Consider the following 14,472-nt stretch of genomic DNA (forward strand, 5'->3'; position numbering starts at 1 on the left):
GCTAGAGAGCATTTGGATGATCCAGAAGAAGATTGGGAGAATGTTATATGGTCAGATGAAACCAAAATATAACTTTTTGGTAAAAAACTCAACTCGTCATGTTTGGAGGACAAAGAATGCTGAGTTGCATCCAAAGAACACCATACCTACTGTGAAGCATGGGGGTGGAAACATCATGCTTTGGGGCTGTTTTTCTGCAAAGGGACCAGGACGACTGATCCGTGTAAAGGAAATAATGAATGGGGCCATGTATCGTGAGATTTTGAGTGAAAACCTCCTTCCATCAGCAAGGGCATTGAAGATGAAACGTGGCTGGGTCTTTCAGCATGACAATGATCCCAAACACACCGCCTGGGCAACGAAGGAGTGGCTTCGTAAGAAGCATTTCAAGGTCCTGGGGTGGCCTAGCCAGTCTCCAGATCTCAACCCCATAGAAAATCTTTGGAGGGAGTTGAAAGTCCGTGTTGCCCAGCAACAGCCCCAAAACATCACTGCTCTAGAGGAGATCTGCATGGAGGAATGGGCAAAAATACCAGCAACAGTGTGTGAAAACCTACCTTGTGAAGACTGTCATTGCCAACAAAGGGTATATAACAAAGTATTGAGATAAACTTTTGTTATTGACCAAATACTTATTTTCCACCATAATTTGCAAATAAATTCATAAAAAATCCTACAATGTGATTTTCTGGATTTTTTTTCTTATTTTGTCTGTCATAGTTGAAGTGTACCTATTGTAGTTGAAGTGTCATAGTTGAAGTGTACCTAAGTGTACCTAAAATTACAGGCCTCTCTCATCTTTTTAAGTGGGAGAACTTGCACAATTGGTGGCTGACTAAATACTTTTTTGCCCCACTGTATATATATTTTTTAAACCAGCCGATTAAATCGGTAACAGCTTTTTTTTGGTCCTCCAAGAATTGGTATTCATCTGTGTCTGGTGTTAGCCAGTTACCGGCTAGTTAGGTCTTCATCTGTGTCTGGTGTTAGCTAGGTCTTCATCCGTGTCTGGTGTTAGCTAGGTCTTCATCTGTGTCTGGTGTTAGCTAGGTCTTCATCTGTGTCTGGTGTTAGCTAGGTCTTCATCTGTGTCTGGTGTTAGCTGGGTCTTCATCTGTGTCTGGTGTTAGCTAGGTCTTCATCTGTGTCTGGTGTTAGCCAGTTACCGGCTAGCTAGGTCTTCAGCTGTGTCTGGTGTTAGCTAGGTCTTCATCTGTGTCTGGTGCTAGCTAGGTCTTCATCTGTGTCTGGTGTTAGCTAGGTCTTCATCTGTGTCTGGTGTTAGCTAGGTCTTCATCTGTGTCTGGTGTTAGCTAGGTCTTCATCTGTGTCTGGTGTTAGCCAGTTACCGGCTAGCTAGGTCTTCAGCTGTGTCTGGTGTTAGCTATGTCTTCATCTGTGTCTGGTGTTAGCTAGGTCTTCATCCGTGTCTGGTGATAGCTAGGTCTTCATCCGTGTCTGGAATTAGCTAGGCCTTCATCTGTGTCTGGTGTTAGCTAGGTCTTCATCTGTGTCTGGTGTTAGCCAGTTACCCGCTAGCTAGGTCTTCATCTGTGTCTGGTGTTAGCCAGTTACCGGCTAGCTTGGTCTTCATCTGTGTCTGGTGTTAGCTAGGTCTTCATCTGTGTCTGGTGTTAGCTAGGTCTTCATCTGTGTCTGGTGTTAGCTAGGTCTTCATCTGTGTCTGGTGTTAGCTAGGTCTTCATCTGTGTCTGGTGTTAGCCAGTTACCCGCTAGCTAGGTCTTCATCTGTGTCTGGTGTTAGCCAGTTACCCGCTAGCTAGGTCTTCATCTGTGTCTGGTGTTAGCTAAGTCTTCATCTGTGTCTGGTGTTAGCTAGGTCTTCATCTGTGTCTGGTGTTAGTTAGTTTACTGGCTAGCTAGGTCTTCATCCAGCATGGAACAAAATGGTGTGGGGGGAGGGGGTTCGTTCAAAACTCTGACCCTGTTGTCATGCCAACACATCAGTCAGTGCTGCTGTGAACCGCATCACACGAGACATACCAAACGGGAGATGTGTGTATATATATATATATATATATATAAAAAAATAAAGAGCCTGCCTTTTCAAACTTCCTAGTAGTTAGTCATGAGATAAAAAGTATTTAGTCAAATGTATCATTTCTATCCCCCCAAAAAATATTATGGGTGATATTGGAGTCAATCAAAAGGCTATTTTACATGGGAATTAGAATGACTGTTCAGGACCTTTATTAACATGCCTCAAGACATCACGTTTATCTACTCTTGATTAACAGTTGAGACTGCAATTCTGGGCTATTTTGTTCCGTTATATTAAAATACAGAATGTACAGAATGTTATGTCAAAGAAATCGCTGACATAAATGATAGAGAAATGTCTGGTGCATTTATGGTTGACTTTGTCTCATTGATCAGGGATCAACCAACCCTAGATACTGCAGAGTAGATTGGATTTATTTAGATTCATTGAGAGAAGTCATGACTATACATGAATCTGAATTTTTTTTAATTAAAATTTTTACATGTGGTTTGATAGTTATTGTGTAATGAACGCGGCCTGTTTCTCTTTAGTCAGGATACGAGGATGGAAGACATCAGTAACTCAAGGTAAGCTGTCAACTAGCAAATAAATCAAATGATATTTGTCACATGTGCCGAAAACAACAGGTGTAGATCGCATTGTGAAAATTCTTACTTACAAGCCCTTAACAAACAATGTAGTCTAAAAAATAGAGTTAAGAACAAAAAAAATGGCAATAAAATGCCGGTGCAAAAAATTATGTAACACATACAATGTTTGTTTCTTCCCATAAGAACAGACCGAGTGCTTAACTGATTAATTCTATTTTCAGACTGGACATATGATAAAGCTGGAGTCCTATCTGATGTCAAACATTATTAAGCCGTCATGGACGGTAGGCCTTTCTGCTTAAGTTGAGCTCTTTATAATCAAAGTAAAAAAAAACATAGCAGGATAGTTATGGTTTTGTTATTGATGTTGCTGAATGATAAGATCGCTACACTGAACAAAAATATATTTACTGAGTTACAGCTCATATAAGGAAATCAGTCAATTTAAATAGATTAATTAGGCCCTAATTTACAGATTTCACATCACTGGGAATCAAAATAAATTTACATTTAAAAAAAGTAGGGGCGTGCATCAGAAAACCAGTCAGTACCTGGTGATCTCCATTTGCCTCATGCAGCTCGACACATTTCCTTCGCATAGAGTTGATCAGGCTGTTGATTTTGGACTGTGGAATGTTGTCCCACTCCTCGTCAATGGCTGTGTGAAGTTACTGGATATTGGCTGGAACTGGAACACGCAGACGTAAGCGTCGATCCAGAGCATCCCGAACATGCTCAATGGGTGACATGTCTGGTGAGTATGCAGGCCAAGGAAGAACTCGGATGTTTTCAGCTTCCAGGAATTGTGTACAGATCCTTGAGACATGGGGCCGTGCATTATCATGCTGAAATATGAGGTGATGCTGGCAGATGAATGGCACGACAATGGGCATCAGGATCTCGTCACGGTATCTCTGTTTATTCAAATTGACAAAAATGAAATTGTGTACATTGTCCGTAGTTTATGCATGCCCATACCACAACCCCACCTTCACCATGGGGAACACTGTTCACAATGTTGACATCAGCAAACCACTCGCCCTCACGATGCCATACACGCTCGCTATCTGCCAGGTACAGTTGAAACCTGGATTAATCCGTGAAGAGCACACTTCTCCAGCATGCTAGTGGCCATCGAAGGGGAGCATTTGCCCACCGAGGTCGGGTACGACTCCGAACTGCAGTCGGGTCAAGACCCTGGTGAGGACGAAGAGCACACAGATTAGTCTTCCTGAGATGTTTTCCGACAGTTTTTGCAGAAATTCTTCGGTTATGAAAACCCACACTTTCATCAGTTGTCCGGGTGGCTGGTCTCAGATGATCCCGCAGGGGAAGAAGATGGATGTGGAGGTCCTGGGCTGGCTTGGTTACATGTGGTCTGCGGTTGTGAGGCCAGTTGGATATACTGCCAAATTCTATTAAAAAAAACATGAAGAGTAGCTGCTCACAACTTCCTCCAGCTAAATCAAGACAAGACCGAGGTACTTATTGTTGGAGTCAAAGCATACAGAGAGAATCGATAGCCACACAATCGAATTCACGGGCAATAAAGATAAAACCAGGTTTTTTTTAAAAACTAGGTGTTATTTTAGATTTTGAACTAAATTTCAAATCACACATTAGGAATGTGACCAAAATGGCTTTTTACCACCTGAGTAATTTCGTCAAGGTGCGGCCTTTTCTCTCTTATGCATGGATGAGTCTCTCTGTATCAGCCTAGTGGTTAGAGCGTTGGGCCGTCATTGAAAATAAGAATTTGTTCTTAACTGACTTGCCTAGTTTAATATATGTTAAATCATAAAAAAATACAAGCAGGCTTGACTACTGTAATGCTCTGTCTGGTCTACCCAAGAAAGCCATTGGTCAACTTAAAACCCTACAGAATGCTGCAGCACGGGTACTGACCAAGACCAGATGGAGAGGACACATTACATCGGTTTTGAGGTCTCTGCCTGTGAGTTTTAGAATTCATTTTAAGATTATTCTATTGGTTTTTAAATCAATAAATGAATATGCATCCCAATACATGCCCAGACAGACATGCTTTTAAGTTATGTACACACTAGGCCCCTCGGGTATTCTGGCCTTAAGTATCCCAAAGCCTAGGACCAAGACTCATGGAGGCAGCCTTTAGTTATTACGCCCCCAGCCTCTGGAAGAGCAGCACTGCTGCTTGTAAGTATTTCACGGCAAGGTCTACACTTGTTGTATTCGGCGAATGTGACAAATAAAGTTTGATTTGATCTGTGGACAAATTGAAAAGAGATCTTAAAACATATTTTTAGCTTTGCTTTTCCTTAGGGTGCTTTTTTAATTGTTCCGTTTGTGTCATTTCGTTTTTTTATATATTTATTTTTGTTGTGAAGAAATATTTCAGCTTTATTTTCATAGTTTTTATTTGCGACCTTGTGGGTCGACACAGTAGGAAATTACGAACTCTTCAAATAAACAAACTGATGTAGTGGCACCATCTAGTGGAGAAAAAGAAACGTCAGTCGTGCCATTTGCAAAGTTGTGAACATTTGCATACTTCGAACATTCCAACTACAACCAAGCTCCTGATTGGTAGTTTTTGTTGTCTTTAACTATGTGGTCGTCCATGATTGGCTATAGTAATATTTTACCAACAATGAAAACATTATTTACAACTACAAGTTCAAAGCGATAATCAAACAAAACGCTGTTTGAACTTTGAAAGGTAACAATGAAAATATTACTTTCATATAGACGGTTATTTCAACAACAACAAAAATAGGACACGGTTAAAGTTCCTGAACTGAAAAGTAACATAGGAACTATTTTAGTGGGAGTTGCTGTGTCCTACCCGGATCATGAAGATGGTTATCCAGGATCTATGGTGTCTTTCCGAGGCAGCAAAATGAGAGGTGTTGGTACATTTATCAGCAGACCACTGCCTTTCCTATTACTTCACTTTACTCTATTGAAATGCGATATAACAGACGGCAATGTAGAGCACTTAAAGCGGGAGCATTCGCTCATGAAACCGTACCAGGGTAAGTACGCTAACGGCATGTGATAATGATAGCTAACTTTTATATTGTCAACGTTAGCTGCAAGGAGCCAGTTATACTAATTAACTAGATAGTTTGCTAACTAGCCAAATAGTGTGCAACTGCAGCCCGCAATTCGGGGCGTTCCTGCATCCCATTGGTTCCGTCACAACATGCTGACCAGACCGCTCGCGCAAGTTGATTTTGACGCGATCAGGACACGCAGGTTGAAATATCAAAACGAACTTTGAACCAAACTAAATTAATTTAGGGACAAGTCGAAAAGCATTAAACATATGTCAATTTAGCTAACTAGCTTGCTGTAGCTAACTAGTTTTCACCACCCTAACCCCACTCTATTCAGGGGAAACTCACCACTCTAACCCCACTCTATACAGGGGAAACTCACCACCCTAACACCACTCTATTCAGGGGAAACTCACCACTCTATACAGGGGAAACTCACCACCCTAACACCACTCTATACAGGGGAAACTCAACACTCTATACAGGGGAATCTCACCACCCTAACACCACTCTATACAGGGAAATCTCACCACCCTAACACCACTCTATACAGGGGAATCTCACCACTCTATACAGGGGAAACTCACCACTCTATACAGGGGAAACTCACCACCCTAACCCCACTCTATTCAGGGGAAACTCACCACTCTAACCCCACTCTATACAGGGGAAACTCACCACCCTAACACCACTCTATACAGGGGAATCTCACCACCCTAACACCACTCTATACAGGGGAATCTCACCACTCTATACAGGGGAAACTCGCCACTCTATACAGGGGAAACTCACCACCCTAACACCACTCTATACAGGGGAAACTCACCACCCTAACTCCACTCTATACAGGGGAAACTCACCACTCTATACAGGGGAAACTCACCACTCTATACAGGGGAAACTCACCACTCTATACAGGGGAAACTCACCACTCTATACAGGGGAAACTCACCACTCTATACAGGGGAAACTCACCACTCTATACAGGGGAAACTCACCACTCTATACAGGGGAAACTCAACACTCTATACAGGGGAAACTCACCACCCTAACACCACTCTATACAGGGGAAACTCACCACTCTATACAGGGGAAACTCACCACTCTATACAGGGGAAACTCACCACTCTATACAGGGGAAACTCACCACTCTATACAGGGGAAACTCACCACTCTATACAGGGGAAACTCACCACTCTATACAGGGGAAACTCACCACTCTATACAGGGGAAACTCACCACCCTAACACCACTCTATACAGGGGAAACTCACCACCCTAACACCACTCTATACAGGGGAAACTCACCACTCTATACAGGGGAAACTCACCACTCTGTACAGGGGAAACTCGCCACTCCATACAGGGGAAACTCACCACCCTAACACCACTCTATACAGGGGAAACTCACCAACCTGACTCCACTTAAATACTCTTTATTTGTATGTATTTTATTGGCCTATACACCCCTCTATTCGGAGGACAAAAATAATTTTGTTTTACATTTTTGTTTTTACAGATATTTTGGTACATATATATTATTTCCTAATGGGATCTTTACTGACCAAAGAGCTGGAACACCCGTTTTAAAGTCCCTCTTTCAATTTGATTGATAAACATTAGTACTTCAACATTATTCAAATTAAATGAATGCTATAAAAGTGTATAGTATAAATGACAGTGATTTGTCTTTGAACTTACTGCCTTCTTATCCCTTTCAGCAGCATCTTTGGCTTTGTTTGTCTGTGCCCTGGTGGCATTCATACCACGTTGTGCCCACGTCTTGAAACGGTTACTCTCCCTGCTGAGTTTTTCCCCTGCCAAAGCCGTTGCATCTATTGCAGGTCAAAAAATATGATATTTTACTATTAGGCTGGGATAGAATATATTACTTTTAGGATGGGATAGAATATATTACTTTTAGGACGGGATAGAATGTATTACCTTTAGGATGGGATAGAATATATTACCTTTAGGATGGGATAGAATATATTACCTTTAGGATGGGATAGAATATATTACCTTTAGGATGGGATAGAATATATTACCTTTAGGATGGGATAGAATGTATTACCTTTAGGATGGGATAGAATATATTACCTTTAGGATGGGATAGAATATATTACCTTTAGGATGGGATAGAATATATTACTTTTAGGCTGGGATAGAATATATTAACTTTAGGATGGGATAGAATATATTACCTTTAGGATGGGATAGAATATATTACCTTTAGGACGGGATAGAATATATTACTTTTAGGACGGGATAGCATATATTACCTTTAGGATGGGATAGCATATATTACCTTTAGGATGGGATAGCATATATTACCTTTAGGATGGGATAGAATATATTACCTTTAGGATAGGATAGAATATATTACTTTTAGGCTGGGATAGAATATATTACCTTTAGGCTGGGATAGAATATATTACCTTTAGGCTGGGATAGAATATATTACCTTTAGGATGGGATAGAATATATTACCTTTAGGATGGGATAGAATATATTACTTTTAGGATGGGATAGAATATATTACCTTTAGGATGGGATAGAATATATTACCTTTAGGATGGGATAGAATATATTACCTTTAGGATGGGATAGAATATATTACCTTTAGGATGGGATAGAATATATTACCTTTAGGATGGGATAGAATATATTACTTTTAGGCTGGGATAGAATATATTACTTTTAGGATGGGATAGAATATATTACCTTTAGGACGGGATAGGATATATTACTTTTAGGCTGGGATAGAATATATTACTTTTAGGATGGGATAGCATATATTACTTTTAGGACGGGATAGCATATATTACTTTTAGGACGGGATAGCATATATTACTTTTAGGACGGGATAGAATGTATTACCTTTAGGATGGGATAGAATATATTACCTTTAGGATGGGATAGCATATATTACTTTTAGGACGGGATAGAATGTATTACCTTTAGGATGGGATAGAATATATTACCTTTAGGATGGGATAGCATATATTACCTTTAGGATGGGATAGCATATATTACTTTTAGGACGGGATAGCATATATTACCTTTAGGATAGGATAGAATATATTACCTTTAGGACGGGATAGAATATATTACCTTTAGGATAGGATAGAATATATTACCTTTAGGACGGGATAGCATATATTACCTTTAGGATAGGATAGAATATATTACCTTTAGGATGGGATAGCATATATTACCTTTAGGACGGGATAGAATGTATTACCTTTAGGATGGGATAGCATATATTACTTTTAGGACGGGATAGCATATATTACCTTTAGGATAGGATAGCATATATTACCTTTAGGATAGGATAGAATATATTACCTTTAGGATGGGATAGCATATATTACCTTTAGGATGGGATAGCATATATTACCTTTAGGATGGGATAGCATATATTACCTTTAGGACGGGATAGCATATATTACCTTTAGGATGGGATAGCATATATTACTTTTAGGACGGGATAGCATATATTACCTTTAGGATAGGATAGAATATATTACCTTTAGGATGGGATAGCATATATTACCTTTAGGACGGGATAGAATATATTAACTTTAGGATGTCATTATTACTATTAGGATGAGATATCATATATCACTATTAGGATATTATATATTACTATTAGGATGAGATATCATATCACTATTAGGATATGATATATTACTATTAGGATGAGATATCATATATTACTATTAGGATATCATATATTACTATTAGGATATTATATATTACTATTAGGATATTATATATTGCTATTAGGATATCATATGGGGCGGCAGGTAGCCTAGTGGTTTGAGCGTTGGTCTAGTAACCGGAAGGTTGCAAGATGGAATCCCCGAGCTGACAAGGTAAACATCTGTTGTTCTGCCCCTGAACAAGGCAGTTAACCCACCGTTCCTAGTCCGTCATTGAAAATAAGAATTTGTTCTTAACCGACTTGCCTAGTTTTTAATAAAGATAAAATAAAATAAATGATAAGGTCCTTGGACCTTGAGGAGTAACGGTAGGCTCCTCCTTAACAGTACATCTTGGGCCAGGCTTGGGGTAGCCAACTCCACTCTACTCTGTTTAGTCCGCTTGGCTAATTCATAACTCTTGATTCCATTGAGCCATTGACCATTACATTGAGCCATTGACCATTACATTGAGCCATTGACCATTTCATTGAGCCAAATGACCATTCCACTTGTGAGGGGAATGGTATTTTGCTAAACTGCGCACAGTAATTTTGTATTTGAAAGATTCTTTCTTGTTTATATGAAAGTTAAGTTTCAAAGGTTTCCAAAACTATATTGCTAGTGAGGATTAATAATGTTTCTAAATGTTAAAACAGAGCGTCGGGGTTGTAGTTCACATGGAGCCAGCTGTTCTCCATACCATCAACTGAGAACCCAATAATGGCTTCTCGAGAGCTGGGCTAGGGGTGGCAATGAGTAATTGATGAACAACGGAATTCTTCACATTCTTCTCCCATGTGTCCCTAAAATCCTGCTTGACTCTTCACCAAAATGTTGTACAGGTGTTGGAAGCAGCCCATCCAGTCAGTGGGACTTCTGGGGGAGCACGCTAGTCACCAGCTCGTATGTGCGCCTGACACCTGATGAGAGAAGTAAACAGGGATCCATATGGAACACAGTGGTGAGTAAGGAACTAGCTTCTATGAAATGTATTCTGTTAGGCATTACAGACCGAAAATACAGTCCACTCTCAAATCCATTATAGCTTGATTGGAGAATATCTACATTTTAAACTAAATAGATAGGTCCAATTCCTGGTTGAACTGATGATCCAATGTCATTGTGTTTTCTCTGTGCAGCCTGTTCATCTGAAAGACTGGGAGATGCACGTGCAGTACAAGATCCACGGGTCGGGGAAGAAAAACCTCCATGGAGACGGCATCGCCATCTGGTACACGAAGGAGAGACTTCATCCAGGTAATACATCATCTTGCCAAAATAGAATCTTTGTCATCAATCACTTCCTCATTCCAGTACAAAGCTTTGGCAATCAAATCAGTAGACTAGTCAATGTGATGTGGTAGCACTGGGTTGCATTTGCCGTAATCACTTGTAAGTCTCAGTCATGTGCTCATCATATCTCAAACTCTTTGCCTTCCATTCAGGCCCAGTCTTTGGAAACCAAGATCATTTTGTTGGCCTGGCTTTATTTGTGGATACCTTCCGCAATGATCTCCATGGGATGGATGTAAGTGCAGCGATCTGGCTGGTTGACTTGACGTGATTCTTCCCTTTGCAGGGTCTGTGTTTGGCAGCAATGCCAAGTTCCACGGCCTCGCCCTTTTTATAGACACCTACCATAACGATGAGGCGGCTGACGTGAGTTGACGCAGCTACATTTATCATTATTCTCCTGCGTTTCATGTCAAAGTGATGGAAGGATTTTAATGTGATGTATTTTCTTTTTGAGTTTCTTTGTTATTTATTTTCATATGAAGCTTTTTAGTTTGTTTCCGAGAAGGACCTTTTTGTAGCATCATCAACATCTCCTTTAATATGTTGCATTCGGCTTATTCAACATTTGGAAATACATGTACAAATAATTTTGTGTCCGGCCGCGACCGGGAGGTCCGTGGGCCGACGCACAATTGGCCTAGCGTCGTCCGGGTTAGGGAGGGCTTGGTCGGTAGGGATGTCCTTGTCTCATCGCGCACCAGCGACTCCTGTGGCAGGCCGGGCGCTGTGCACGCTAACCAAGGTTGCCAGGTGCACGGTGTTTCCTCCGACACATTGGTGCGGCTGGCTTCCGGGTTGGATGCGCGCTGTGTTAAGAAGCAGTGCGGCTTGGTTGGGTTGTGTATCGGAGGACGCATGACTTTCAACCTTCGTCTCTCCCGAGCCTGTATGGGAGTTGTAGCGATTAGACAAGATAGTAGCTACTAAAAACAATTGGATACCATGAAATTGGAGAGAAAAAGGGGTAAAATTTAAAAAATATATTTTTTTTTTGCATCACAGCGTAAGATGGATTGATTGGTAACTGAGTCAGGACTAGGATCAAATTATTGATTCACAATGTCTTATCTTTATTGAATATTTTTTGTTTGTTGTTTTCTGTTGTTACATCCCTTGTGCTTTACACTAGCGTTCCTTTCCCTACATCTCTGCCATGGTGAATAATGGTTCTCTGCCCTATGACCATGGGAATGATGGACGTACCTCTGAACTGGGAGGCTGCTCTTCTGAGATCAGGAACAAAGACCATGACACCTACCTCGCCATTCGCTACTCCAAGGGTAGACTCACGGTAGGAATCCCTTTTTAAGTGATATAAATTACTATAGTCTAGACATCTTGGACTGGTATCCTAAACACAGATTAGGCTTAACCCAGTCCTGTATTAAATGGCATGCTTAATAGAGATGCTCCTTGGAGCATGCTTTTTGGTCCAGGACTACGCTTCATCTTTGTCTGGGAACCTGGCCTCTTGTGTTTATAGACTATAAGTTATGTAATTGACATGATACATTTCTATTCAAATAATGGCAATTGCTGAATTGTGCCATTCTGATCTCTACAGGTGATGATTGACATTGATGATAAGAATGAATGGAAAGAGTGCATTGACATCGGGGGTGTCCGCCTCCCCACGGGGTACTACTTTGGGGCTTCTGCTGCTACAGGAGATCTCTCTGGTAGGTTGGATCAGGTTGTGGAGACTGATAATTGCTACAGTGGATCTCTGGTAGGTTGGGTCAGGTTGTGGAGACTGATTATTGCTACAGTGGATCTCTGGTAGGTTGGGTCAGGTTGTGGAGACTGATTATTGCTACAGTGGATCTCTGGTAGGTTGGGTCAGGTTGTGGAGACTGATTATTGCTACAGTGGATCTCTGGTAGGTTGGGTCAGGTTGTGGAGACTGATTATTGCTACAGTGGATCTCTGGTAGGTTGGGTCAGGTTGTGGACACTGATTATTGCTACAGTGGATCTCTGGTAGGTTGGGTCAGGTTGTGGACACTGATTATTGCTACAGTGGATCTCTGGTAGGTTGGGTCAGGTTGTGGACACTGATTATTGCTACAGTGGATCTCTGGTAGGTTGGGTCAGGGTGGATTAAATAGAGACTGATTCTTTCAAGATGTAGATCACATTTCTTTTTAGGTCTCGAACACAAATTTAAAAACTGCACGCTGAGAAAGATAATGCCTGACCTTGATTTAAATTCTTATAAAAAAAAAAACCTTGCTGTGCAAAAGAGTACACACAGATTGAACTAATTATTTGTTTGTCATTTCACAGTCTGGCGTTGTACATTTGAAGTCTATGGTGATTCATGCTAACACAACTCTCATGTTGCAGATAACCATGACATCATCTCTATGAAGATGTATCAACTGATGGTGGAACACGCACCTGATGAGGACAGTCTGGACTGGACCAAGATTGAGCCAAGCGTCAGCCTGCTGAAGTCCCCCAAAGGTAGGTAGATTTTATTTGATAAAGAAAACTCATTTCTGTTCTAACCAAATAGACAAAGATGGTATTCCATTTGACAACCGTTAAGTATTTGTCATCTTACTATAAATCATCTACGGTAGGTGAGTAGACTTGTTAGATTAAGAGTTAACCATGATCATTCTTCTTTCATTTTTCTCTTTCAAAGACAACATTGATGATCCTACTGGTAACTTCCGAAGCACACCTCTTACTGGCTGGAAGGTCTTCCTGCTTCTGCTATGTGCTCTACTGGGAATTGTAGTTTGTGGTGTTGTAGGGGCTGTAGTCTTTCAGAAGCGCCAGGAAAGAAACAGGAGGTTTTACTGAGAGGAAAAACATATTTCTGTATGTGAGAGGTATTTGTAAAATGAACTGTTGTGAAAAATACAGATTCAGAAACACATCCAAAGTGAATTTTCTAAAGATTGTACAAATGTTTATATCTGCTGAAGCACCGCGATGATTACAGTCACTTATGGTATCGTCCAATGTTTGTGAAATAACCATGACTAATGGTTACTACCACGTATATGAGTGACCTTTTGATGGAGGCAGTTTGTTTTAGTTTTTATTCACACCCTTTCCCCTGTTATTTTTGTTTTCACAGTACAGGGGATACTTGTGAATTTGGATCAACCTGTAAAAACACTGATTTGTTAAATAACTTTCAAATGAGATTTACTTTCACAACATGTTCTGTATAAGTTGATTTATTTTCACCTCATCTTTTTATACCATTGGATTCTGAGTGATTGGACTGATTTTTAAATATGTTTAGGATTTCAATTCGTTTTTTTACATTGATCTCTAACTGCTCTTGACTTTGAATTCAATATGGGTGTTGGTAAGGATTTCGGGCACATTTACATTCGGTAAGGCCTACCTTGAGGGGCTTTACAAATCTCTCATGTGAGATTGCATCACATTTTACATTAGATCCATGGGAATTGTGTTTTTAACGATTCTGTATAAAGTGTTTCTTTCCTTTTGAGGTGGCTGCTTAAACACGGATTATTTGAGTAGAAATGTCCCTTTACTGTGATTGACTGATTCAAACTGACCAAGGCCGTGTTGCGTTATCCTGTAAGACTCAATAAAACTGGTCTCCCCAAATGATTAAACTCAGTGTCTTCTAATGTGTAGTCCTAAAGCTTTCATATCATTTTGTGTGACAGACAGTACACGTTAGCCCTGCACTTTTTCTAGTGAAGCTCTACTACTGATTAAACTAATTGATGTCTAAATTGAAGACCATAGTCAGTTAATTATTTTCATTTGCATTGTTAGTGTCGGATTTTAAAATAATAATAATATATGCATAATCATGAAACCGGAA

The 14,472-nt window shown here is 40.3% G+C and overlaps 1 protein-coding gene and 1 long non-coding RNA gene across 5 annotated transcripts; one reads left to right on the plus strand and one right to left on the minus strand.

Moving 5' to 3' along the window:
- Nucleotides 1–2,181: 2,181 nt before the first annotated feature.
- On the minus strand, nucleotides 2,182–4,073 carry LOC149978355 (uncharacterized). The gene is made up of 2 exons (XR_016486373.1): nucleotides 3,898–4,073; nucleotides 2,182–3,810 (listed from the first exon to the last, which is right to left on the minus strand). It is a non-coding gene; the product is annotated as an uncharacterized LOC149978355 (long non-coding RNA).
- A 1,108-nt stretch (nucleotides 4,074–5,181) lies between these two features.
- Nucleotides 5,182–14,257, plus strand: LOC110489182 (vesicular integral-membrane protein VIP36). Of its 4 annotated transcripts, none has more exons than XM_036943396.2 (8): nucleotides 5,182–5,311; nucleotides 10,200–10,318; nucleotides 10,497–10,614; nucleotides 10,803–10,885; nucleotides 11,783–11,944; nucleotides 12,218–12,332; nucleotides 12,999–13,118; nucleotides 13,303–14,257. In XM_036943396.2, the coding sequence occupies exons 3-8, from the start codon at nucleotides 10,521–10,523 to the stop codon at nucleotides 13,461–13,463; spliced, it is 735 nt and encodes a 244-aa protein (XP_036799291.1). In that variant the 5' UTR covers nucleotides 5,182–5,311; nucleotides 10,200–10,318; nucleotides 10,497–10,520; the 3' UTR covers nucleotides 13,464–14,257. The 4 variants fall into 4 exon arrangements, with proteins under 4 accessions (XP_036799291.1, XP_090054952.1, XP_036799289.1 ...); XM_090198826.1 differs by lacking the exon at nucleotides 10,803–10,885 and adding an exon at nucleotides 10,937–11,016 and having other exon boundaries at nucleotides 5,218–5,311; XM_036943394.2 differs by having other exon boundaries at nucleotides 5,236–5,627.
- The last annotated feature ends 215 nt before the right edge of the window (nucleotides 14,258–14,472 follow it).

The sequence above is a fragment of the Oncorhynchus mykiss genome, chromosome 14 (assembly GCF_057628025.1).
Source record: "Oncorhynchus mykiss isolate SJ-2025 chromosome 14, ASM5762802v1, whole genome shotgun sequence".
NCBI classification, from domain to species: domain Eukaryota; kingdom Metazoa; phylum Chordata; class Actinopteri; order Salmoniformes; family Salmonidae; genus Oncorhynchus; species Oncorhynchus mykiss.

Bases quoted from the DNA above. Each gene is read 5' to 3' on its own strand.
- LOC110489182 (XM_036943394.2), top strand. From the start codon at position 5,468: ATGGTGTCTTTCCGAGGCAGCAAAATGAGAGGTGTTGGTACATTTATC. The intron at 5,628-10,199 runs GTAAGTACGCTA...AATGTTGTACAG, and splicing joins GCTCATGAAACCGTACCAGG to GTGTTGGAAGCAGCCCATCC. The intron at 13,119-13,302 runs GTAGGTAGATTT...TCTCTTTCAAAG, and splicing joins CCTGCTGAAGTCCCCCAAAG to ACAACATTGATGATCCTACT.